Source organism: Athene noctua, chromosome 9, assembly GCF_965140245.1.
Source record: "Athene noctua chromosome 9, bAthNoc1.hap1.1, whole genome shotgun sequence".
In the NCBI taxonomy this organism is placed as follows: domain Eukaryota; kingdom Metazoa; phylum Chordata; class Aves; order Strigiformes; family Strigidae; genus Athene; species Athene noctua.
The window spans coordinates 3770873-3794168 of NC_134045.1; the positions used below are offsets into that span (position 1 = coordinate 3770873).

At 50.6% G+C, this 23296-nt stretch overlaps 1 protein-coding gene across 1 annotated transcript in view; it reads left to right on the plus strand.

Moving 5' to 3' along the window:
* The window catches only part of LOC141963919 (hydrocephalus-inducing protein homolog), a 74137-nt gene that overhangs the window by 6265 nt on the left and 44576 nt on the right, over nt 1-23296 (plus strand). The window contains 13 exon segments of the mRNA XM_074913653.1: nt 2476-2575; nt 4555-4673; nt 6666-6889; nt 7417-7484; nt 9463-9698; nt 10508-10608; nt 11861-11996; nt 12457-12621; nt 12852-13006; nt 16984-17217; nt 19276-19531; nt 21383-21526; nt 23126-23269. Of these exon segments, the coding sequence (XP_074769754.1) occupies nt 2476-2575; nt 4555-4673; nt 6666-6889; nt 7417-7484; nt 9463-9698; nt 10508-10608; nt 11861-11996; nt 12457-12621; nt 12852-13006; nt 16984-17217; nt 19276-19531; nt 21383-21526; nt 23126-23269 (2082 nt within the window).

Genomic DNA, 23296 nt, shown 5'->3' on the forward strand with positions numbered 1-23296 from the left:
GTCACGTGTGAACTCTGAGCTGATGGAGGTGGTCGTCAAGATGTCCAGGGTACAAAGGTGCTCCTGTTGTTAATCCAGAGATTGGGCCAGGAGGTGACAGTGGTGTTTGTTGCTGCAAACCTGCACCTCAGCTGGGGAACCAAGCTGGTCCCCACCCAGATGAGAGGCTACTGCAGAGCACTTTGGTTTTTGGTGGAAGTCACCATCTCCAGTGGGAGCCGTGGTCCATCCCACAGCTCCCTGGGGGTTCAGTTATTTATGGAAAGAGGCAGATGTTAGCTTTGGCACTGCCTTTCTCCTAAGTGCCCTGAGCTGAGAGGATGCACTTTGAGTGTCATTTTAGTACTTCTGTTGCCAGCTCTGTCTTTTGTTTCTTTGACTGCTTTGAGCGATATTTCCTTCCATGGATTGCCTTCCCCCTCTGCAAAGCAAAGCAGGTGATTTGATCAGCAGTTGGTGGTGCCTGGCTTGTCAAGACCAGCTTTTTGTTACTCAGACTGGTGGAGATCTAGCAGATTCTCATTATTTAGGGGCTGAGGGAGGAGTAATAGGATCTGTATGTATTTACGGTTAGGCTCTTGCAGAGAGATCACTTCTGTAGCTGTGAGTCCCGGTGTGCCATGCCCTCCCGTGTCACCGTGCTTTATGCTGTAGCAAAGCCAGGGTAGGACAGCTGGAGTGGTTGTGCCATTCCATCATACATCCACCATCTGTATTTTATGCCACCTGCCAGTTGCAGCCTGTCTGAGGCCAAAGTGTTTCAGCCAGAAGTGTTGCAATACCATGTTCACAGCACTGCATAGTTTTACATCTGTCCTGGTTACCATCCATGGTGGCTCTCCATGCTCTGACTCCACTGCCATCCTATAGAGAACACATCGCCCAGGCATGGGGCTGGCTCCTGAGGTGCCCCGAGGCTCGGACGCGTGTAGCAGTAGCCTGCAAGGGTGGGTAATGTAGCGTTTCCTTTCAAGCAGCAGTTCTTTTTTCCCCTGTGGGGGAGCAGGAATGCAAGGAACCTCTTCAACAGCCCATTTTAATTTCCCAGGAGAAATAACTCATAGTATTTTCTGTGAGTTATTTCACAGTTCTTCCCTCTGTTCTGTTGACTCTGAGCAAGCTGTGCCTTAGGGAATTATTTGCAGCTGCAGCTCAATAACTCCCCATGTCATAGCTCTTCAGTTGTTGTGGGGGCTGTCCTTTGAGCTATAAGGGCTAATTCGATGGGAAGTATTATAATTACTTAATATTTATGCTGCAGGAGTGCCAGAGGCTCCACTCAGTTCATGACTCTTCTGGACGAAGCAGCAAGGATACCCAGCAGCATGCAGAATCAAAGCCTCGCTTTGCTGATAGAAAAAGAACTCTGTTCGTCTCCTTCTATAAACTGAGTTTTTCCTTCCTTGTAGAGTATTACTGCAGTTGTCAGAGGTGCCTCTATTTATGTCAACAAACACACAAAGAAACATTTGTAATGCTAGGGGTTCAGGGGATGTAAGTGGTGTCTTTGTTTAAGCCCATTGCAAGAAGTGAGAGCCTTTAGAAACCAGACATGCCTCCGAAACTGTGCGACAAGGCTCCCTGGGACTGAGCGCCAGTGCCAGGACTCTTTAGGTGAGAAGCAGAGAGAGAAGACCCCGAGGAAGCAGCAGAGAGCTGCAGACACACTGGTAGCATGGCCCAGACTTAAATCCCTGAGCAAGAGCATGACACGGAAAAGAGCCTGTTGGTTGAAAGAGGTGTGGAGCTGTAAGCAAATCCCATCTCTTCTTGGCTGAGCCTGAGTCCAGGGAAACAGGAGTGTGTGCACCTTGCAGAGAGAAACAGGGTGCATGTGTCTCTCACCTCCTTTCCCACGTCATCCGTCAGCTGGAGGAGCCTGCGTGCTGGCTGGCTGCTCATGGCTCGGGGCAGAAGCAGCCACCAGCAGGCAGGAGCCTGTTCTTTTATCCCCAGGCAGGAGGGCTCGTTCTGCTTGGTGCTGCGTGCCCCACTCACCGCAGTACGTTAAATACTTAGGGGCATGTACAGGTGAAGGGTATAAGAGGCAGCACCTTAGTAACTAAGAATGGGAAATTCTCTTTGATTTGTTAAATCTCTCCTGACCTGAGTAAAAGTCATCATGTAGCCATAGAGCTACAGGGATATACAGGAAGGTTTGGAGGCGAGAGGGACCTTTTTCTTAAACTGGCTGGCACCTCTGGAGAAATCCTACTGGATTCACTGGAGTGTGAGCCAGTTTAGTTGCTTTGTTATAGCCCCAATTTAACAAAATGCCTCTACCAGATGCCAGTAAAGGTAAGAGACTTAGAAAGCTTTTTTGCAGCTGCTCCAAAACTCCCACAAATTTTGTTGATAACTGTTGCTTGTTCCCTGCTCTTCAGTGATGTTCTAAGTAAAGGCTACAGGGCTGTGGTTGAAAACAAGAAATGTGACATTTGAAGATAAATGGTTTGCTGTCTCCTTCTGTTTCAGGAGGGAGATATCTGGCCAAATTCTTCAGCTGAAATTAATGTGATCTTTAGACCCCGAGAAGTCAGAGTCTATCAACAAACGTTCTACTGCGACATCTCAGGTACAGCTCCTTTCTCCTGCTTCTGTTCCCCATGGTGAAGGCGCAAGTAGTCTTGCAGCCCCCTTGGTTCTCGTGTAGCTGGCAGGAAGGGTCAGTGGTCAGCAGGGTGCTGGCACGTGCCCACTGCCCCTGCGGTTTCCAGGTGGTCTCCTGTCCAAGGCCAGCCCTCAGGGTGTGTGGCTACAAGCCTGGATCACTGATCCCAGAGCAACCAAGGCAGTGAAGGGTTAAGTTCTCATGCCGTGGGTTTGCCAGCATTTGCTCTGCTGCCAGGTGCCTGTAGAAGCCAAAGAGCTCCAGAGCTAAACAGCTTCAGTGGGCGAGCACCACGTCCCTGTAGACCATTTGCCTCCAGGAGGAGTCTTTATTACACGGATGCATCATCAGACTCCTGAGGCGGTAGGAGCTGAGTTACAAATGTGCTGCCAGAGCCTGGATCCCCTCTCACTACCCCGACACTGCCAGACCTTGGGTGGCTGAGCCCTGCTGAGTGCGGGCTGGCTGTAGAAGGACACCTCTGGCCAGCACGTGGGAATTGTCACCTTGTGGCTCTGAGTCTGTGGTGCCTCTGGGTACGTTGCACAGGGTTTGCTGTGCTCAGCGGGGTGAGCGGCCTCCCTGGAGTCCGAACAGTCTGCTAGGCAAGCTTTACACTGACCCTGTCTGACAGAAGTGCCATCATGTCTTTTGCTGGGAGCAGTTGTCTGTGGCCCACGTGAGCTGCACCATCTCTGCCCTGGGAGAGGTGATGGCTTTGCTGTGCTAACCTGGGGCAGGGAGTACCTGCAGCAGGCTGCGGGGTTCGGGTGACCTCGTCCTTCCTCTCTGTCTCTGCATGGTGCTGCTTACGGTGTTTTTCAAGACTGGGAGAGCACTGTCAAGCTTCCATCCAGGGAATGTGATGGTTTTTCCCCATCTAAGAGGAAGAGGTGCGAGGCCCGTGGTCCTCCAGCAGCCAGGCGCCTGTTCTGGAGTGTGCTGAAGTCACTAACCCAGCTGCTTTGTTGCTTTCCTTACTGCCCTAAGCTGAGGGATATAAATGTCATGAAACAACTTTTTATTTATACTGTAATTGCGCAGGGTTTATTTGGCAAATGCCACCTACAGGCATTACCCAGGGCTTGTGTTCACAAAGTGTCTTCCTGCCCACCAGCTGCAGCTGCTAGAAATATCCCACCCTGTCATCTTAGCAGGCTTACAGAAGAAAATGAGCATCTTAGAGTGTAACTATAAGCCTTGCAGTCTCGGTTCCCTTTGCAGCAAGGGCTGTGTGTATTACAGTATGTTCATGGCTTCTCTGACCTCAGCAGTGAGGTTTTCCATACCTGTTCAGCATGCTTCAGGTAAGGTGTCTTTACAAAGCTGAGCTCTCGATATCACGGTGGGCACAGGCGAGTGCTGCTCTCTGGAGATCACAAAGCCTTGTCTTATGTAGGTGCCGCTGCAGGAGGTGAGCCCTGGAGCCCCGGGCACAGAGCTGTGTGCCAGGCACGGGCAGTGCTGAGATGCTCTGCCTGCTCTAGGCAGCTCTCAGACCTGCACAGCGCCGTTAGCAGGGAGCTTCGCCTTGCCTGGGCTTGTACTTCTCGGCTCCTGTGCTCTTGTCTCCGATTGCATCAGTACAGATGGCATATTTTTATCTTCAGTTCTGTTTCATGAGCTTTGTGCCTTCACTGAATGGATTGCAGAGATCATCTAAGCACATGGGAAGAAATTCAGAGACTGTGTTTTAAACTCAGCATCGCTTCTTCCGGATGCAAACTGATGGCTGAATGAGAAACCAGACCGAGGGGTTGGTTACAAATTAGAAGCTAGCCCCAAGGCATATCTCCTGAGGGCAGGGAAGAGTCCTGTGTCTCCTCCTGGAGCACCTAGAGCTGTTCCCATCCAGGCCAGAGTCAGGGAGGAGCACTGAGGCAGCCTGGACAGTCCGGGATAACAGAGGCAATTACTGTACTGAAGTGGAAATCTCTCCGCAGGCCGCGAGACCAGGCTGCCCCTGCGCATCAAAGGGGAAGGCATAGGGCCTCGGCTCTGCTTCAGCTGTGAGCAGCTGGACATCGGGAAGGTGTTTGTTGGATTAGAGCACAGTTGTGAGGTGAGCAGTCGGGATTCCGAGGGCTGGGGGGGATCCTGATGGCTCCCGGGGCAGCAGTGAGCCTCGTGGGCCTGTGGGATTTCTGGCAACTCCGGTCATTGTGAGCAGGGACTCTGACATACAAGGCAAATTTGGGGGGTTTCCCAGAATCTGGATACTTCTGATGGGATCTGAAAGGTGCATATGTTGTCTGTGAAGTCTTAATCCCTGCTTTTTGGCAACTTTCCTTGGAGATAAGCGGGGAGGTTTCCTGTGAAAAAATACCCCTTTGATACATGAAAGCAACACTGGGACAAAAAGATAAATATTCAGAGGCTTTTGTTTCAGCCCTGGATGCAATGCACCTTTGTACTCGGGCTGTTAAAAAGCAGCTGGAACAAATGTACTGAGTTTGAACTCCAGGCCATTGCAGCCAGCTTTCGGGTCAGTGCGTGCTGCCGGTCCTGGGAGCTGGAGGAAATCTGTCCAGCCTCTGGCTCAGAGCGGGGTCTGGCCGCGGAACTGGGAGTGCTTCCCCTTGCTGACCAGTCTCTTGCCACTCTTCAGATTTGCTGCATCTCTATGAAGAGCAAAGCATTTCTGGAAGGGAAACAAAGGAACTTTCTACATATTTGCCTCCCCCTGCAATGGTGTCAAGTCCTCTGCAAAAAAATAAGACAGAGCAACTGAAAGAGGTAGGAAATGAGGCAATACTTGCAAAAGCCTGACTGTGGCAGGGAAGGACACGTTAAGGTGTTTTCTTACCAAAATATTGTGCTCTCTATGCATTTTTAATAGTGATACTTTGTTGATTCTCTATCATTTTATTATTTTAATTACTTGAGCAAATGTGACTAAGGAGATGATACCATTAGTGCTGTGCTGAGCAGCTAGACTGGAGGTAAACCTCAGCTCAGTGCAGAGTCCCTGAGTGCAGTTTGTAACTGAGGTGTAAAAGACGCGAGAGGAGAGAGTAGTTTCCAGGTTACCCTTGCAGAGCTTGAATACATGAATATCTTTAACAGCAGCTGCAAAATTAAAAAATGCTTCTGTCTTAATTTTTCTCTCAGGTTTTAGAAGGACAAAAATTAGGGAAAAGAAATCCAAAGCAGACAGTTAATTCCATGGAAACGGCAGGATTTGACCCTGCAGCAATCAGAACCTTTACTGCTTTGCTTTGGGTGGGTTTGTTGGTGACTGACAGCGTGCTGGTACTCGCAGCAGCTGTGGGCATTTCTCACCCAATGTGAGAAGAGCTGAATCTCAACAAGTGCTGTGGGATTGTGTCACTTGTTTGAGGCAGTAGATCTCTCGAGTGTTCAACAAAATACGGCTTAGTTCTAAATTTGCCGTTTATTCTGATAACTGTAAAGTCTTAGATGGTGGCTGTAAATATTTAGGAAAGAGAAATTCTTTGGAGTAGACGGAGCTGCTGTGCACCGCACGCTCATCCTTTCCGACACGTCTGTTTGAACAGAGACTAAGAAAGTATCCCATTAAAGAAAAAATAAGAATCCTAAATGACATACCGTAGGAGAGCTGGGGAGTGCTTCTGAAGTTGGTTATCGTGCTGCCCTGAGGTGTCTCCTACCTGCAGTAAACTTGTTGGCTGCAACGTGTTCTGCCCTCGGCAGGAGCGGACTCGTTGGGAGCAGAATCAGCTGTGTAATGATTCACTAGTAAAGCTGCAGCTGCCCTTTGCTGCTCTTAGGGACAGGTCTGAATCGACTTGGTGATGCTGAGCAGCTCCTCTGCGCTGCAAGTCAAAGTGGGCTGCTCTGTGTCAGTGGAATAAACCCCGAGTGACTGTTTCTATGAAGCTGTCGCTGCTTTGCATGAAAAACCCAAAGGCAGAACTTGTCCTGTTGGATTTTCTTTGGCTTCTGCCAAGCAGCAGCACACAGCATCTTCTGCTTTTTACAAACGTTATTTGCTTATTCAGAAAACAAATCAGCCTTCTGTAAAAAAGGAAGATTCCTTATGTATTTCCCATTTGCTTTCTTGCTGCTGCAGGTGGTCCTGTTTAACAAAGGAGCCATCGATGCTGCCTTCAACTTGGTCCCTCCAGCTACAGCTCTGGGCTCCTGCTTCACCTTCCTCCCCCAGGAGGGCATCATTTCTCCAGACGGGCTCCAGGTCATCCGGATCTCCTTCAGTTCCACCATCCTGGGGGAGTTCACAGAGGAATTCAGTTTCAGTGTGAATGGCTCCCCTGAGCCTGTGACCTTGACTATCAGGTGAGGAGGGTTATAGGAGCTCAGTGGGCACATCTGTAGCTGTCTCTGGGTAATCATCTCCCACCTACCTCATTTTAGGATGAAACAGAGAAAAAAAGGTGTTGTCTAAGGTCTTAGTCTTGGCTTGGATCCTAGCATCCTCACGCTAAGAGCCAAGGCTTTTTAACCTTAACTCCAGTCTGAACCTTGCAGTTGCAGCAGCATATGAAGTATAATTGTCCGCGAGAGGAAATGGGAGAATTACAGAATAATTGTTCAGGGACTTTCTTGGAGCCAGCAGCAGTGTGGGGGCACACCCTGCCGTGGTGCCCTGAGCCTCAGCAGCAGCTGTCGGGTGCTGACCACTTTGCTTTGGCTGCCTGCTGTCCACATGGGTGCTGTGCTGAGCACGGGGCTGACAGGTTGATTTGAAACCCACCGTGGTTCTGAGAGCAGCTTTTACCCACCCGAGCGGTACGGAAAGCTGAGCGCTTTGCCATTCTCTCTAACCCAGCCAGCACCTCCTCTGCCTGTCTTTGTCCTTGCAGGGGCTGTGTCACTGGACCGACTTTTCACTTCAACGTCCCTGCCCTCCACTTCGGTGATGTCTCCTTCGGTGAGTGTGCCCTGGGCTTGGGCCACAGGTTGAGAGCTCTGTGAATTACCAAAATGGAGCACTTTAACATAAGACCATCTGTCACTTGTGCTCCTCCATAGCAGCCTTCTGGGTGTCAAAGCTAGGGCTGTTTGGTTGCTTAGGCAGTCTTGTGCCATCATGAGATCAAGTAGGACCAAGGGATAAAGTCAGTATTTTTTGGTGTCCTACGAGTCTGTTCAGCCCCAATCTCCCAGTCCTTGGCAGCAGAATGACTGTGAAAGTCCTTGTCCCAGAGGGCCCAGGGGATGGGCCTGCAGCAGAAGGGAGTTTAAGGCACGTACTGGCCTGTAGCTGCTCTGGGTAAATGTTCCTGTGGCAAGGCAGGGATACCATTTACCCGCCTGACCTTTAGTGCCAGATGTTAATTAACGCTGTGAGGGCCCCTCGTTGTCACCCACCAGGTAACATGCCCAAGCAGTAGCTCTGAATCAGGCACTGATGTCCTCGGACCACGGGCTCCTCCTTCCCCACCACAGGCCCAGCTCTGCTGACAGAGCCTGGGGCTGAACATCCAGAGAGTCCCTGCTGAAATGCAGCTTCTGGTTCTCCATCTCAGGCTCACAAAAGGCTTTTGACTGAGATGATCTAGAGTTTAAATGTGAAATCCATTGTGGATTGATTGAGGGGCCATTATCATTCTGTGCCCAGGATGCCTCTGTGTTTTCGTGCTGTTCATGGACTTTTTAAGAAGACTCATTGCCTTTCCTGAGCCGCTTCTCCCCTCCCTCCATCACCACTCTGCCACTTCTTTATTTCCTTTTGAATAAAACAGCAAGAAACACACGAGACAGAAATGTGGAGATGTAACAGGAGATTCATCCTCCCTAATCTCATTCCGTTAATAAGGGCTTTTCAGCTGAAGGCAGCTATTGTATTTTTGCTTCTTTTAACTGTGCTGCTGACTGTTGACCTGCGTCTGGTGACTTTGGTCTCGTTTGGGATTGCGAAGTCTGTGTTTGTCCTTTTTGTGCCCCTCCTGCCTCCCTGCTGGAGTAACTGCTGGAGGTGGGCAGTGGTCACTGTGGTTGGACATGGAGAACCCCCCCGCTGTGGCTGCAGTTGGTTTTCCTCCCCGTCTGTATTCAAACGACGCTTGGTGAGCAGGCCACGGGAGATGTCTCCTTCTCGCAGAGCTGGCCAGCCGAGCCAGATGTCCAGGCCAGAGCAGGCTGTGGGCTGATGTCCTGTCTCTGCAGAACACCCCCCCAGGTGTGGCTGTATCACTGCTTTTCCATGAGGGAAGGCGAGTATCACAGCTCAAGTGATGCCGACCTGTGCGGGGCAGTGTGCAGTGTAGAAGCCATGTCCCATTTGTTGGGTGAGGCGGAACATGGCTCCCGCTGATTTCTGAGCAAGCATCAGGTTTGCCTCCAGTGCGGGGCTGTGAGTTGTCACGTGCTCAGTCTGGTAGCCCCAGACGGGAGAAGCCTTAAGGGTCCTGCCTCGAGAAACTGCGTTAGAGTGCTTTGCATCATGCTGTCGTTCCCAGTTTCATCCTTCCTTCCTTTTACTGTAGCTTCTCCTTGTTGACAATACCCTGCTTTTATATACTGAAAAGTGTGGAAGCGTTCACAGAGTTCACAGGGCATTTTACAGATGGAATTTTCAGAATAAATGGTCTGTCTGGATGGACACTTGTAAGTGAGAACTAATTGGTGCAGGTTTGGGGGCAGGCGAGAGAGCTCCTCACAGCTAGAGAGAGAGAAACTTGTGGTGTTCAGCATCGCCAAGAGTGGCCATTTCCAAGGAAGGAATCTCTGTGATCAGCGTAAAAGGGAGCTTAAGTGACAACTAATTCCTTGCGTAACTTCTCAGTTAGCTGTACTTCAGATTGAAAAGAGCTAAGCTCCAAGCCCAGTTTTATCACAACAGGATATTCACACCAGGAATCACGGGACAGTTGGTGCATAAATTCATATTTGTGTCATTTTTCTAGGCTTTCCTCACACCTTGTCGTGTCGCCTCACTAACACCTCCTTGGTGCCCCTCACCTTCAACCTTCGTGTTCCTGGGGACGGCTTGGGAGAGCCCAGTGTCAACAGTTTGGCTCAGATGACAGACAACACTCACCTACTCCAGAGAAAGGGAGCCTAATGGCACCTCAGACCAAGTGAATTCACCATAAAGCCCCACAGAGGGACCATCCGCCCCCTGGGATTCCTGGATATCCAGGTATGGGAAGAAGCGGGTGGAGCTGGAGCTCCACTGAGGGATGGGAGGGCTTTAGCACCGCTAGCTCTGAGCGTAACGCGGGGAGGATATCTGCACTGGTGTTGGGCTTTTGTTAGCTGGGTTACTCTGGGGCTTTTCTGGAGGACCACTGCTTTGTTCCCAGAATGGTCAGCTGAAGATCATGTCCCATATGGTCAAATACAGAAGCCATTCATCTGTTTCTGAGAGCTGCTTGGAGCAGTTTCTTTGATTTAAAGTGAGCAGAGGAAGGGTGAGGACAGAAGGTGGCTGTTAAAAAGAGAGATGTCATTCTATAAAGCACTTTGCTTTTCTTCCCGGTCTTATTTCTCCTCTCCTGATGAGCAGAATGAGTTGTATTCACTGCCGTGATCTCCAGTGGGGACTGAAAAATCTCTGGCAGCCATGAACTGCACAGCACCTGCTGGGCTGCATTTTGCCCTCAGCTTCCCAGTGTAAAGATGAATCTGTTGAATTCAACAGATTGCCTCTGCATTTATGCTGTTGTAGTTGAGATTAAAAATTAGTCTTTTAATTTTAATACAGTGGGGAGTAGGGCATTAATCTAATAGTGGTTACATGTGCCCTGGTAAGTGCAAGGTGTATTTAACAAAGCAGATATGTCAGAAGACTTCTGTTACTCCCAGCAACTGTGCTCTGCACATGGACCAGCAGAAGAGTTAGGGCAAAATCCTCCCTTTCCTGCCCGTGGAACGAGAACCGGAGGACAGCACAGGTGCACGATGGCTTTTGGGAGTGATGAAGTGTTCGGTGCTCTTCTCTTCCACCAGGTCACCCTGTGCTCCAACACTCTGCAGAGCTACGAGCTGGCTCTGGTGGTGGACGTGTGCGGTGTTGGCAGGGCGGTGTCGGCGCTGCTCCTCACAGCCAGGTATTGGCGCTTTCCTTGCAGCTCGTCGTCTCTCCTCGTGCATCCAGCATCACGCTGCCTTGCACGTGGTTTGCTGGATCCATCTCCCAGTGGCAAGTGTTGCTTAATGACGTAGTTCTGCCCAGCCAGATGTGAGATGGGCAGTGTTCTGAAAGCAGCACCTGCGCTCCACGGACAGGCGTGGCCCTGAGCCTTTTTCTAAAGGGAACAGTAATTCTATTCATTACTGGCCTGGGTTTTGGTGCTTGAGGTGTAATAAATTTCCAAAGGGCCATCTTTCCTCCTTCCTGCAAGTGGCGGACTTGTGCTGGGTTGCAACCAAAATACAACATCCATTTGGGCCGCAGTGAGCAGCCTGCTGAGAGCTGGTGTCTGGGTCACTTAACGAAGGCGCATGGGAATGGGAAAGGGGCTTATGGCAGGACTGGTGAGGGGAAGCTCAAAGCAAGATCTTATGAAGGGGAAAGTAGTCCTTGATGTGGAAGGTAAGCTCAGGTTTCTCTGATTTGCTCTGGTTCTTTTGAGCATTAATGTTCTCAGACTTAAGCCAGAAGTTGTTCTTGCTGCAGGCAGATTCAGCCCTGTTGTGCTGCGGCGGGTGTCGGTTTAATTCCAAGAGGGATGAGTTCACTGTGCTGTTCCCTCTCCCAGGCAGAGTCATCCAGTCAGTGCCTGGGCTGCAGTTTTGTAAAACAAGTGCAAATGGGGACAGAGAGTGCACGGAGCCGTGGGGTGCAGGAGCTGGGAGAGGGTGATCCCCCACTGCCTGAGGCCGGGGGTGGCTTGTGCCCTCCATCGCCGGGCAAAGAGCTGAGTTCTCAGGCAGGGCAACAGCGGTGTGGGAGAGGAGGCAGTCGTTCTCACTGAGACACTGGGGTCTTGTGCCCTTTGAGCCTTGGTGAGCACTCGGGGGGAAGGCTGCCCCAGAGCTCACGCCTTGCCGGGACTGTTGGGAGGGTCCTTGCAAGCCTCCTGGGGCAAAGAGCGGGCAGAGCTGATCAGAGAGCTCTGGCACAGGGCACCGTGCGCTGCCCGGGCACCTGGCAGCCTCTGCGAGGCCGAGTCCCGGGGTTTGCCCCAGCTTTACAGGCGGTGGTGGAGTCAGAAGCAGTTAAAGGCCATTTATCGCTGTAGGGGTATTAAGTGTCTATTTGACAAATGTGTCATGCTCTGTTTCACGCTACTCGGGGAGTAAACAAACTTTACATTCTCTCGGCATCTCTAATTCCCTTTTGGTCATCTCTTTGCCTAGATGCGTGGTTCCTGCGCTGCGAGTGCTCAACCCCGTCGTGATGTTCGGACGGTGCTTCCTAAAATTCCCTTACCAGCAGATGCTGACCCTTGTGAACGACAGCGATCTTCCAGGCTGCTACGGGGTTCTTCCTCAGGTTTGGCATTGCATCCGCCTCGTGGCCTCCAATGTTATCAAGCGTTTATTAGGGAAAAAAAGAGTTTTGGATAAGACCTTGTTGGTTTATATTCAAACCTAAAGGTTGCTGAGAGAAAGAAGCTACCTGAATATAAACTTCAGGAAGCAGTTTAAACTTTTTAGGAAGCAGTTTATATTCTAGTCTTTGGGGTGCTTTCATGCAGGAGAACTCAGAGGGCTGTGAAAAGCTGCTGCAAAGAGGCTGCCAGCACAGGAGTGGGTGTTTGTGGGTGCAGCAGGTTTTGGACCCCATGAGGATGCTAAGCCCATACAAGTCTTGCATCTTGCTTTGTACTTTTCTGCTTTCTCCTCAGGATTTTTGAAAACGTGTGTGAATTGCCATTGTGGTAGATGTTGAGGAGTTCAAAGTTTCCTCCAAGGTCACTCCTGTGTGTTGCGTTTGACTCTGTCCCTTACAGGAGCACAAGGAGGACGCTTCTGTGTGGTACTCCAGCCCCATGCCGTGGGGGATTGTCCAGCCTCGCAGCTCGGTGGGGGTCCCGTTGACACTGGGGGCCCAGGTGACGGGAGAGCAGGACACTGTTGTTCATGTTGCAGTGTTTGGGAGTGAAGGATCCCCTCTGGTGAGTTCCAGGGGACGTGGGCCTTTCTTTATCCCCTGATAATGGGAGCTTGTGGCTTTCAGATGGGATCACACTTGCTCCAGGGCTTCTGTTTCGGTTTTACAACACTGAAAACTTCAAAAAGCCATGATTATCCCCCAGTCTAGGAGTACCCTTAGAGCTGTCTAATCTTTTCACACTTTCTCTGTTGGTTGTTGTTTTTGATCTTTCCTACCTGCTTTCTGGAGCAGAAAATCCATTTAGTGAGCACTGGAGAAGGACCAGTTGTCTATGTTCATCCAAGTAAGACAAATTTCGGCAGTATCCAAGTTCTACAAGATGCTTCCCAAACTCTCCACCTCTCCAATCAGAGTGTCATCCCTGCATCCTTCAGGGCAAAGATGGAAAGTATCTGTGGGGCTATTTTCCAACAAAAATGACTGACATGCCACCTGTGACTTGATTTTTATATGCAACATTTGCGTATCACTATATGATTGAGAAAGCAACGTATTCCATCACAGTGCAGCAAGAGGAGCCTGGTCTGGGGGCAGTTTTAGCTGGGGGATCCCTGAGTAAAACAGAGAATTTGCATAGATGTGTGAGCAGAAATGCATCTGGATCAGTGTTGCAAGTTGTCCCTTTATCTTGTGGAAGGTATTTAGCTCTAAGAGTCATGTGTTTGGAGCTCTGAGACCAAGAGAACGCCGTGGCCCTTTGCTCCTGAAGAAGAGAGGACTGAATGATTTTGGAGATAAAATCTGAGATGCAGTCAGGCGTCAGGGTGAACTGCACACGTACATCTGAGAGCAGAGGCTGTCCCTTATTTCAGCTGGTGAGTGATTTGGGCATCCTGCATTCAGTTGTGCCCCTGAGCCCAAGTCTTGTGTTCTCTAAGACAGAAAAGCTGCTGCTTTGATTTCCTGCTCGGAGATTGCTGCAGGACGGTGAGCTGTGATTTCCCTGTCTCCCGTTTGATGGCTGATCTCGAAACTGTGGCTGTTTGCAGTTAGGCTTAGAGATCATGGTCCCTGCTCAAAAGAAGGAGCTATGACTGAAATTCTCACAGCAGCATTGGATCAGCAATGTTACAGCACACTGACTGGCAGCTCAACAAACCGAATGAGGTTAAATGAAGGGACAGCAACAGGGCAACTAAAAGGTTGGTATCTTGTATGAAACAGGAAAATGCTCTAATGCGGATGGCCATGGTGCCACCTTGGTGGTGGTATCAACCATCACATGCAAATTGCTGTTCCTGTCAAGTCAAGGTTTCTTCTTGTTCTATGGGAGAAAAGAGCATTATCTGAGCAAGGCAAGATGCTTTTTTGTGGATAACTTCACTTTGGGGTAGTGACTTAAGGAATTACCTGGAGTACCCCTCGTGCACAGGCTTTCCCATACCATCTCCTCTTCTCTCTGTTGGATGAGTTGAGTCTGTTATATTCTGAGTTGTGGGGAGCAGCACTGAACATCTCTGCCAGCAGAAAGAAATAAATAAAACCCCTCCAAGTCTGTGCATTAAGATGGAGCTTTTGTGGGTGTGAAGAAGAGCACAGGGACTTTGTAGCTTCGTCCTCTGCTGGCTTATCCCTGCGTGCCAGGGTGTCTGCAGGTCTGTGACCCCTGGGACCAGTGTGTCATCCTGTGCTGAATCCTGTGTGTGTGTCTGACGTGCTTTTCCTTGTCAGATTCCTTTCCCAGCTGCCAGGCAGCCCTGTTGGAGGATTCTCTGGATCCGGCAAGGGGAGGGTTTGCGCCTTTTTGGGTAGAAGAGACCGGAGGAACAGGTCAGCGTGAAGGGGCTGCTGCAGCTTAGCTGGGGACTGATGCGACCTGCTGAAAAAGATGGCTGTTTCTCCTCCTTGCTGCTGCTGCCATCTTCTTTCCCCAAGTGTCTGATTTTTTTTTTTCCACATTGGCAAGTGTAAAAGAGTTGTATTGGTTAATGGAAGTGTTTGCTCTCCCTGCAGAAAGGCAGAAAGGAAAAAGCATCATTCTTTGATCATTTCCTACTTGTTCTTAGTCATTCTGTCTTCTTGAGGATCGTCTGTTCAGCTACTGACATCTCTTGGCACCACGGAAGGCAGCTGCATATCATGCCTGTGTGATCAGGAAAGAAAAGACAGAGGTGTAGTTTTTGTTAATCAGTGGCAGCTTTCTTCTGCCTGCATAACCACTGTGCTGGGTCTGTCATGTGATAAAGGGGGGCAGAGGTGTGGAGGAGACCTTGCAAAAGGTGCCTGAAACCTGGCCACAGGGGACAGTTTGTTTTTTATCATGTAGGGTGTCTTACGTGAGTTCATGCCCTTTCAGAATTGCTGTTTTTCAGTAATGGAAGAAATTGTTATCCTGCTTGTCTAGGGAAACTAAACTTGTCGTATCGTGCTGCACCTGTTGGTGAACTGAATTAAAGAAGGGTAGAATCTTCAAGGCAATTATGCTCCTAGAAGCAAGAGTGACTCAGCCGGGTGCTTTTCCCAAAGGAAAAGCAGGAGTTTGGTTATCAAACCAGGTGGCCCTGATCTCCCCAGCCCAGCGAGGAAGCGCAGATGGGATCTGGAGGGGTGAGCTCTGGACTGGGGACACAAATGGAGACAAGCTTTGTTAACTCGCTCAGCAGTCTGCTATTGGCTGAACCAAGCTTGGCACGTTAGGCTCCGTTGTCAGTGGCAGTGAGTGCCACACTACTTTTTTTTTTTTAGAGGCTCTGCCTTTTGATTTCACAAAACATCCCCTTGATGGTGCTCTGGGGCAGAGGCTAAACCAAAGTGGTCCCCATCCATGCTTTTGCCGAGGAGATGCTGGTGCTGAGGTGCCAGGAGGCGGCTGGTGGTTGGTGGGAGCATCCAGCCAGCCTCGTGCCCTGACCTCCACCTCCTGCTGGGGCTCAGGGCTGTCTGGGGCTCTCTTCTGCCACTGGCCGTTTGTGTGGATAGAGTAGCTTTGAAATGAAGAACACAGGGTCCCCCACCTCAGGACTGCTGAAACACCTGGTGCTCTGTGAACAACTGATGTGGGACGGGGTTATATTCCCCCTTCATGTGCAGCCTCCGTGAGGAGCTATGGGTCGGCTGACAAAGGTGTGAATGCTCTCTCACTAGAGCTGTGGCTTGGCAAAGTACAGCTGCATTTTAATACTGAGTTCTGCTTCCTCTTTCACTCGTGCAAGGCCAGAATGACCAGATCCCTTAATTAACTAGCTTTAAGTAGCTTCAAGAGAAGAGTGTGGTGGCTCCTCAGTCATCCCTTAGGGCAGCCATCCATCCTCCCATCCCATCCCTCCCATCCATCCCCTGGATGGAAACTCGAGCTAACTTCACCTGGATCAAGCATTTGCTTGGATCATGTCAGGCCTCCAAGCACACTGTTGCTTTCCATTTAAAAAAAAAAAGAAAAAAAAAAAGTGGGGAGAGGGGAACCTCTTCCCTTAGAATAGTGCAGAGTTTTGGGTGAGCAGTGCCTTCATCCCAAACACAGCACTGAACTGTGGGGTGCAGGCACCACCCCCACCGTGATGGACACTCGGAAGCCGTACATCTGCCTCCCCGTGTGTTTCCTGAGGGCCAGGGAGCACGGTGTGTGTTTCCTCTCTGCAGGCTTGCTCCCCGGGAACGTGGTTTTAGAGGGGCTGTGGTCCAGCACCTTCACTGCCCCAACTGTGGAGGGAGGTCCATGAGAAACCAGAGGGAAGAGAGTGCTTGGAAGCCCGGGCCATGCCTACAGGGCACGTGCCTTCCAGTTTGCTTTCTGCTTTTTGCTTTACTGCCCTGCTATGTACATTTATAGCTGAATTTAACAAAGCAGAGGGCACTGGGGCACCTCACTGCAGCTGATGATCAGTGGGAACCGAGTGCTTCAGTTCTTTGAGGGCTGTTGAGAAGCACTGAGTACCTCTTGGGAAAGAAGACGTTGGTGTCAGGGTTTTGATCAGCCGGTTTTGCAGAGTTACTCTTCAGGCTCTCAGCAGTATCCCCCAGCCGTGTGGTTGCTGCGGTGGGATTTGAGCAGTCCTGGCTTCCTCTGGCCTTGAGCCTTTATGCCAACCCAGCGCCCATTGTCAGGAAGCCAGGAGAGGTGAAGTAGCTTCCCTTGGCGTGCGCTCCAGAAGAGAGCGGAGGGGGAATAACCTCCTCCTGAGGATGAGCATCCCTTGGGTTGGGCAACACTGGGTTAATGAAGTGAGTCTGTTAAAGGAAGGTAAAATACAGGCTGTAGAAGCTCCTACATACTTGCTGTTTCCAGACACTAGTTTGGATTTAGGGAAATGGAGCCTTTCTGGTTTTTATCCTCGTATCTTTAGTCCTTCCTTTTCCTGCACCCCACAAGAGCCCAGGGTCCATGGTTTCCATGATAAGTTAGTGTTTGGCTTGTCTTACAGGCTGGCAAATGCTCGTGCTGGAGGATTGAACCCAGTGAAGGAGTGATTCCCCCTGAGACAGAGGTGTCTGTGGCTGTCATAGCAAGCTTGGATGACACGGAGAAATTCAAGGACAAGGTGAACCTGTTCATAGAGAACAGCCACACCTATGTGATCCCCGTCCGGGCTGTTGGCATTGGCACAATTGTCACCGACAAACTCTTTGCTCCGGAGCTCAACTTGGGACCCCACTTCAGGTAGGGTATCTCTCAGCTTCTGCCGTGGGCTCAGCAAGGGGCAGTTTTGCTGTAGTCCTTCAGGCTGGTTGTTCTTCAGCGCTCAAGGTCCTGGCTCTGTTCTCCTGAAGCCACAGGGCTTCCTTCAGAAACCTTCTATGGCCATCTGAAAGTTGTTAGGTACCCTCAAAAGCCACCAAAATGGAAACCAGTTGTTAAACTGTCCCTGACTTGTCTTTAGTTATAATACATCTATTTCCTCACTGGAACAAAAAGAGATTTGGAGGAAAACAGCAGGTCCTGGAAGCCTCTGGGTGGGAAATGCTACATTACAACTATAAACGTATTTCCCTTTGGAACAATGTTGCTTGTTTTTCCCTTCACTATGGAGTATCATCTCACCACAGCAGAAAACCTTGGTGGTAGCTTGTTAGCAGGTCCTTGACTGAATTAATGGTGCTGTTTTGTGCCCAGCAGTCCTGGAGGAGCAGCAGAATTTCTTTGCCCCGTATCACCCCCCACTTTGCTCGCCTTCCCCGTCTCCCCTGCCGGGCTGCTCTTCATCAGACGTAGTCGCTCTTCCCTCGTCTCTCCCACCGGCTTTCCTCGGCGTCACCGCCGCAGCGGAGCCTGAGGCGCGGGCAGGCGAGGGTGGCTGCAGGACCAGCTCTGGAAGGGAGAGGAGGAGAAGTCCCCTGAGTTTGGGAGGGATAAATGGAACGTCTTAATGAAAGAGCTTAGCTCAAAGGAGGGGATTCACTGGTCCTAATGCCTCTGTCTGAAACCAGGCATGTTCCCGTAAATGGGAGAAAAATAAACCTTTACAAAGTGCTGCCTGCTTTGTGTTGGAGACCTCTTGAGATGAGAAGAATAGTCTTCCTGAGGTGCCTGTTCCTTTCCCTGGCTGCAGAGGGTCCATAGTGGTCCAATACCTAAATTTTAGGGTAGAAAGAGCAGGGACATTGCAGGGGGTTGGTGCTTGTCCAGCGTGTCCTGTGCTCTGTGCAGCCACAGACTGGCTACCCAACGGAGTGGGCGATGTCAGTGTGATTTGTGTCATGGTCCTCTGCCCCCCTTCACGTCTTGCTCTGCAGACTCTGGAGTTGTTGCCTTTGCTGTCGGCTGCAGAGCTGCCCCAGGTGAGCTGAGACGGGACCCAGGTAACATCTCAGATGAGTTGGGCTTTCCCAGAGCCACAGATTCTGCATCCACCCAGAGCTTCTCCAGGCTTTCGTCTGTGCTGCCCACCACAGAAACCATTTCACACTAAGCTTGTACGCATCATGTTTTAACAGTCTTTTCAAAGGCTGGTTTGTTCTATACTCTCAGGTCTGTGCATTTAGCTGCCTGGGGCAGGCAGGCATTTTGTAAGCCGCGTATTCTGTCCTTTTCAGAAAACCAGTAACTGTTCCAGGAACAATTCACGTCCTGGTCATGCTCAGATTTATAGAGGGTAAAATAATTACTCCAGACGAGCCTGCAGTTAGTGTTTCTTTACCTGAAGAAATCAATTTCCACTGAGTATTCATTTTGGTTTATATCTAGCTCTAGTTACTGACCTCTCATCATTGCTCCATCCCCTCAGCAGTCAGACCTGGTCTTGCTGCCATGTTTGATTTGGGGAAACTTCTGTTGATCCAGTGTTCTCACAGTGCATTTATCTTCCTAAACCACAGCACCACCTGCACTGTTCAGGCAAAGGACGATGTGTTGGGGGTGATGAGGTTGGATGCTCCCTAAGGGACTGGGGGTGCCAGGGCAGGGGACGCATCAGCGAGGCAAGGGGTGCCCAGGTCACGGAGGGTCTCTAGGCTGGTGATGCTCTGTCTGCAGCAGCTGAGATGATGATCTTCATGCAGCTCTTCCTTGCTGTACGCAAACAGAGCAGCTGCTGGATGCTGATAAACTTAGGGGCAACCAAGGTCTGGCTTTTGCTGAAGCTCTGAGCTAGGTCAGCCTTTTTGGAGGTGCTTTTATTGCTGAGTGTGCAGTCAGGTAACGCCATCAGGGTGCTGAAGCTGGGTGACCGCTGGGAGATAGCAGCTCCCGTGACTTTTTCCATCTCTCCTTCTCTTCCAGCCTGGATCCCTGCTGTTACCACTTCAAGGTAACAAACAAAGGACGGCGTGCCCATCGGCTCTATTGGTCAGCAGCAGGTTCTGGCTCGTTACGCCGGCGTCATCGTGTCCCTGCTGTCAGCACCACCGAGGGCCAAGGTTCCTCCCAGAGCCCCAGACCTGCCCGCCCTGGGTTTAAGGTTCAGCCACTGAGGGTGGAGCTGATGCCGGGCAAGACTACAGAGATGGTGCTGGAATGCTTCTCCAGCACCCCGCAGGTGAGGTCCCCGCCGAGGGCTGAGCCTTCCCCATCAGGAGCAAGTGCTTTCAAGAAACTGTTCTAATAGCACGAGCTACCATGGCAGCACCAGCTGCTTTCCTTGCTGGCCACTGTCAGTTCCTAAGGCTTTTTCATGTTTCCATGGCTACTGTAAACCCAACCTGCTGATACCAAAACACGAACTGAAGGAGATATTGCTACTCCAGGGGCAAATGGCAGGTTACAAGGTGTCATGTGCTGAGGCAAAAAGGAAGGGCAGAGAAAATAAGTTATGCTTAGACGAGGAGCACAGGCAGAAAGTAAATTAAAAAGATCAAAGTAATGTATTTGGGGGAAGCAGTGAGTAAAACAAAACACCTGTGAAGGGAGGGAGTGTCTGGGAGTAGCATCATTTTTCCTCTGTACGCAAGCATGGGCAGAGGGCTTGTCTAGCACTGAGTCCTGGAGCAGAAGAATGAGCACAGTGTGTCAGCTGTAGCGATCGGGTGATGTTCATCCACGTGGGAAACTGTTTGCAGGGATCATTACAATTGACAGCTTGACTTTGTCAGTATTTCCATAACGGCTCGCCCCAGTCTCTCAGCCAGTCCCGGGGTGCCAAGGGCAGCCAGGTCTCGCAGCACCCTTGGATGGCAGCTCAGGGGGAGATTTCAGCAGGGTCACGGGGTGTTTTCCTCCCTGGACCCTTCTTTCTCAGGGGAAATCCTACTCTGCAGAGAAGCTGCCAGCTAACCCTGGTGTGCGTTCCCTCTCTCCAAGACCAGAGGTTTAGGCAAAGGTGGAATAAATCTGCATCAAGCTCCTGCTGATACTTGTGTTTTGAAAGGTGTTTTAAAGGGCTGCCTTGGTGGTAGCTTGAGGAATACTTGATTACTCACCTAACTGACTGCAATGGGACTGTCCCTGTGCAGTTCAGAGCCCAAAGGTTTTGCTGAAGCAGGGAAAAGCTACCAGAAAGGAAATGATCAGGGTGCAGGTGAGGCTGTCTTGCCTGGAAAGCCGAAAGGGGATCTGTGAGCTGAGCTGTGGCTGCCTGCCTCCTGCAGCCAAAGCCAAGACCCTGGGAGTGGGCTTTCCACCTTCCTCGGGTCTTGAGAACTTAATACTCTTGAGGTTGGTCAGAAGCCCAACTCCCTGCATCGCCCACGCAACACGCATGATTTTGAGTCTGTAGACTCTGAGGAGGAGTTGGGTTGTGGTGTTGTATCAGAGGGAAGAGTGAGAAATGAAGGCAGGAATATGGGGAACTGAAACCATGAGAAAACAGGAAAAAGAGCGTTCAGCTTAAGCAGAGGGTTTGCATGTGAACTGCAAGACCTCTCTTTCCTGGGGAGGTTTCTTTTAAAACCAGCTCTAGGAGGGCACAGTACCTGCTAGGAATGAGTGGCCCCCTCTTTACCTGAAGACAGTCTGCCTATTTGTGTTTTTCCCATGGATCCTGTCCTCTAAGCTTCCAAGGGAGAGTTTGCTAGCATTGGCCCTTCTGTCACCTGTTTCCCTTAATATAGTTGTATTATTATTTTTTTAATCAGTTCCTACAGCTTTCTGTAAGTATTATGCTTGGCAGTGGGACAAATCAAAACAGTAATAATTTGGGGCTGGGACTATTACAGTTGTAGCAGCACATGACTCACAAGGGCTTTTTGTGGATAGTGGGGTGTGGCATTACGGACGTTTGAGAGCAGAATAAATGGGATGCAGCATGAAAAGAAAAGGGGGCTGCTGAGGAGTCCCGTGGCTGTAACTTGATGGCGGTAACAGGGTCTGTGGTTGGGTGGGCAGCAAACGCAGTGCGTTTTGGGGACGCCCTGCTGGGCCCCGCTGGGTGACGGGTGACTCCTCCGTGCAGGTGGTGAAGGAGCGGCTGCTGTGCCACGCCGTCGTGGGGAGCAAGGCAGAGAAGGCTCCAATAATGGAAGTGGATGTCACCTGCGAGTTCATCGCTCCCATCCTGAAAATGTCCTCCAGGGAAATCACTTTCCGGGTGGAGAAGGTAAGTCTCTGGATTTCATCCTGGCACTGAAGAGCATGGCTGGTGACTGAAAGCCTGGTGGGGGGTGTGCTTGTGTTCGAAGGAGGGAGTTAAATGGCTTCTCCAAGTCCCTGGGGCTTTGACTATTGAGCTGAGCGGGACCAAGATTTTGCCATTAACACTGAGATCAATATTTCGCCCCTCTGGGATCGGGAGCAGTCCCACCAGCTGTATTCTGCCTTTTTGATGTGGAGACAGAGTTGAGCTGCTGAGCCGAGGGCACAGGGCGAGATGTGTGGGACCCACGAGAACAGCGTGGGCTTTGCACAGCCACCTCGTGTGCTGGGGCTGAGGTGGGCGAGCAGAGTGCTGCAGCTGAGCGATACTAAACCCCCTCCTCACCCTTCCTGAGGGGCTTCGTAAAGTAAGCGAGGGTGTTTTTAGAGATGGGACTGGTTTTTAACTTCACCCAAGTAAAACAGAGAGAACAGCTGCTCTGCCGAGGGGGATCATGGCTACTTCTAGAGAGACACCAGTTCCTGTACTCGGGGTGAAGGGACGCTTCTGGGGATCCTCCAAGGCACGGTGATGTCTGAACACCGATCCTGTAGGGAAGCTGAGAAGAACTGAGATTCCTGTCAGCTCCTCAGGCTGATGAGAAAAACCTGTCATTTCTTGTCCCTCTTTGCCTTCTCTGCTGTTGGTGTAGTAGCTCTTTGCAACTCCCCAAGCTTCACCTTCTTCAAAGGACCTGCAGACATCCTTCAGCTGCAGTGATGATAACACCAGCGCAAAGCAGGTGCCCCTTAGCCTCTGGATTCTCACTCCAGCATCACCTTTCCCTCTCCTGTGAGGTGTCTGAAAAATAAGATACTTCATTATTTAGTTTCTGTGTTTTCAGGTCTCTCCTCTGGTTCCCAGGCTTCCAGAGAAGCACAAAATCCTGTGAGGAGGCAGTTCAGGTTTAATTAGAAGCTTTTCAGCTGTCCCTGATGTCTGCCTGTGGTCTGCTTGATGCCACGCACTCTGATTGAGTGTTATGACACTGCAGCTGTTTGATACCAATTCATCCAGAACCAGTTGCCCAAACACTGTCTAGTTTATATAAACCATGCAGGAAGCCCAGAGCAATGCATAAACAGGAAGAAATAGCTTAGGCGGAGTTGAGCTTTGAGGCTACAGACAGCTTGTCACTGGAGCAGGGGCAGCAGGACACCCGTTGCAGTGCGACTGTTGAGGTTTCTCCTGGCTGTATGTGCCTGTAGATGCTCAAAGCCAACCTTAGGCTGCTGCAGGCTCTCCACTGTGGGCCAAATCCTGCTCGCTTTTCTCCTCTGACCAGCATCACTGCTCTTATGAGGCTACTAGAGCTCCTCTAGGGGTCCTGTTCCCTCCTCTGTGTGCCAGAGTGTTTCCCTGTCCCAGGGGGATGCTGTGGTTTCTAAACATGAAAGGATCTGATATACCTAGAGAAAAACCACCTAGAAGGGTAGAAACTAATAAAAATAGTAAATAGAGGTGTATGTACTTTTGTGGTTGAAAAACTTGAAATGCATCAGAAAGGGAGGAGTTCCATGGCCACTTCACGTTGTTTTTTCCCCTTGTGTCCTGTTTCTGTAGCAACCTGGTGATGTCCTAACTCTGCAGCACCAGTCTCTGTCTTTAAGAAACGCCTCCGCCCTGCCACTCAGCGTCGTCCTGGCCTTAGAGCAGCCCTTCTTAATCTGTGATGCCGAGCGGCAGCCCCTCTCTGCAGACGCTCAGGTGAGCAGCTGTGGGCCCTCCCGCTGT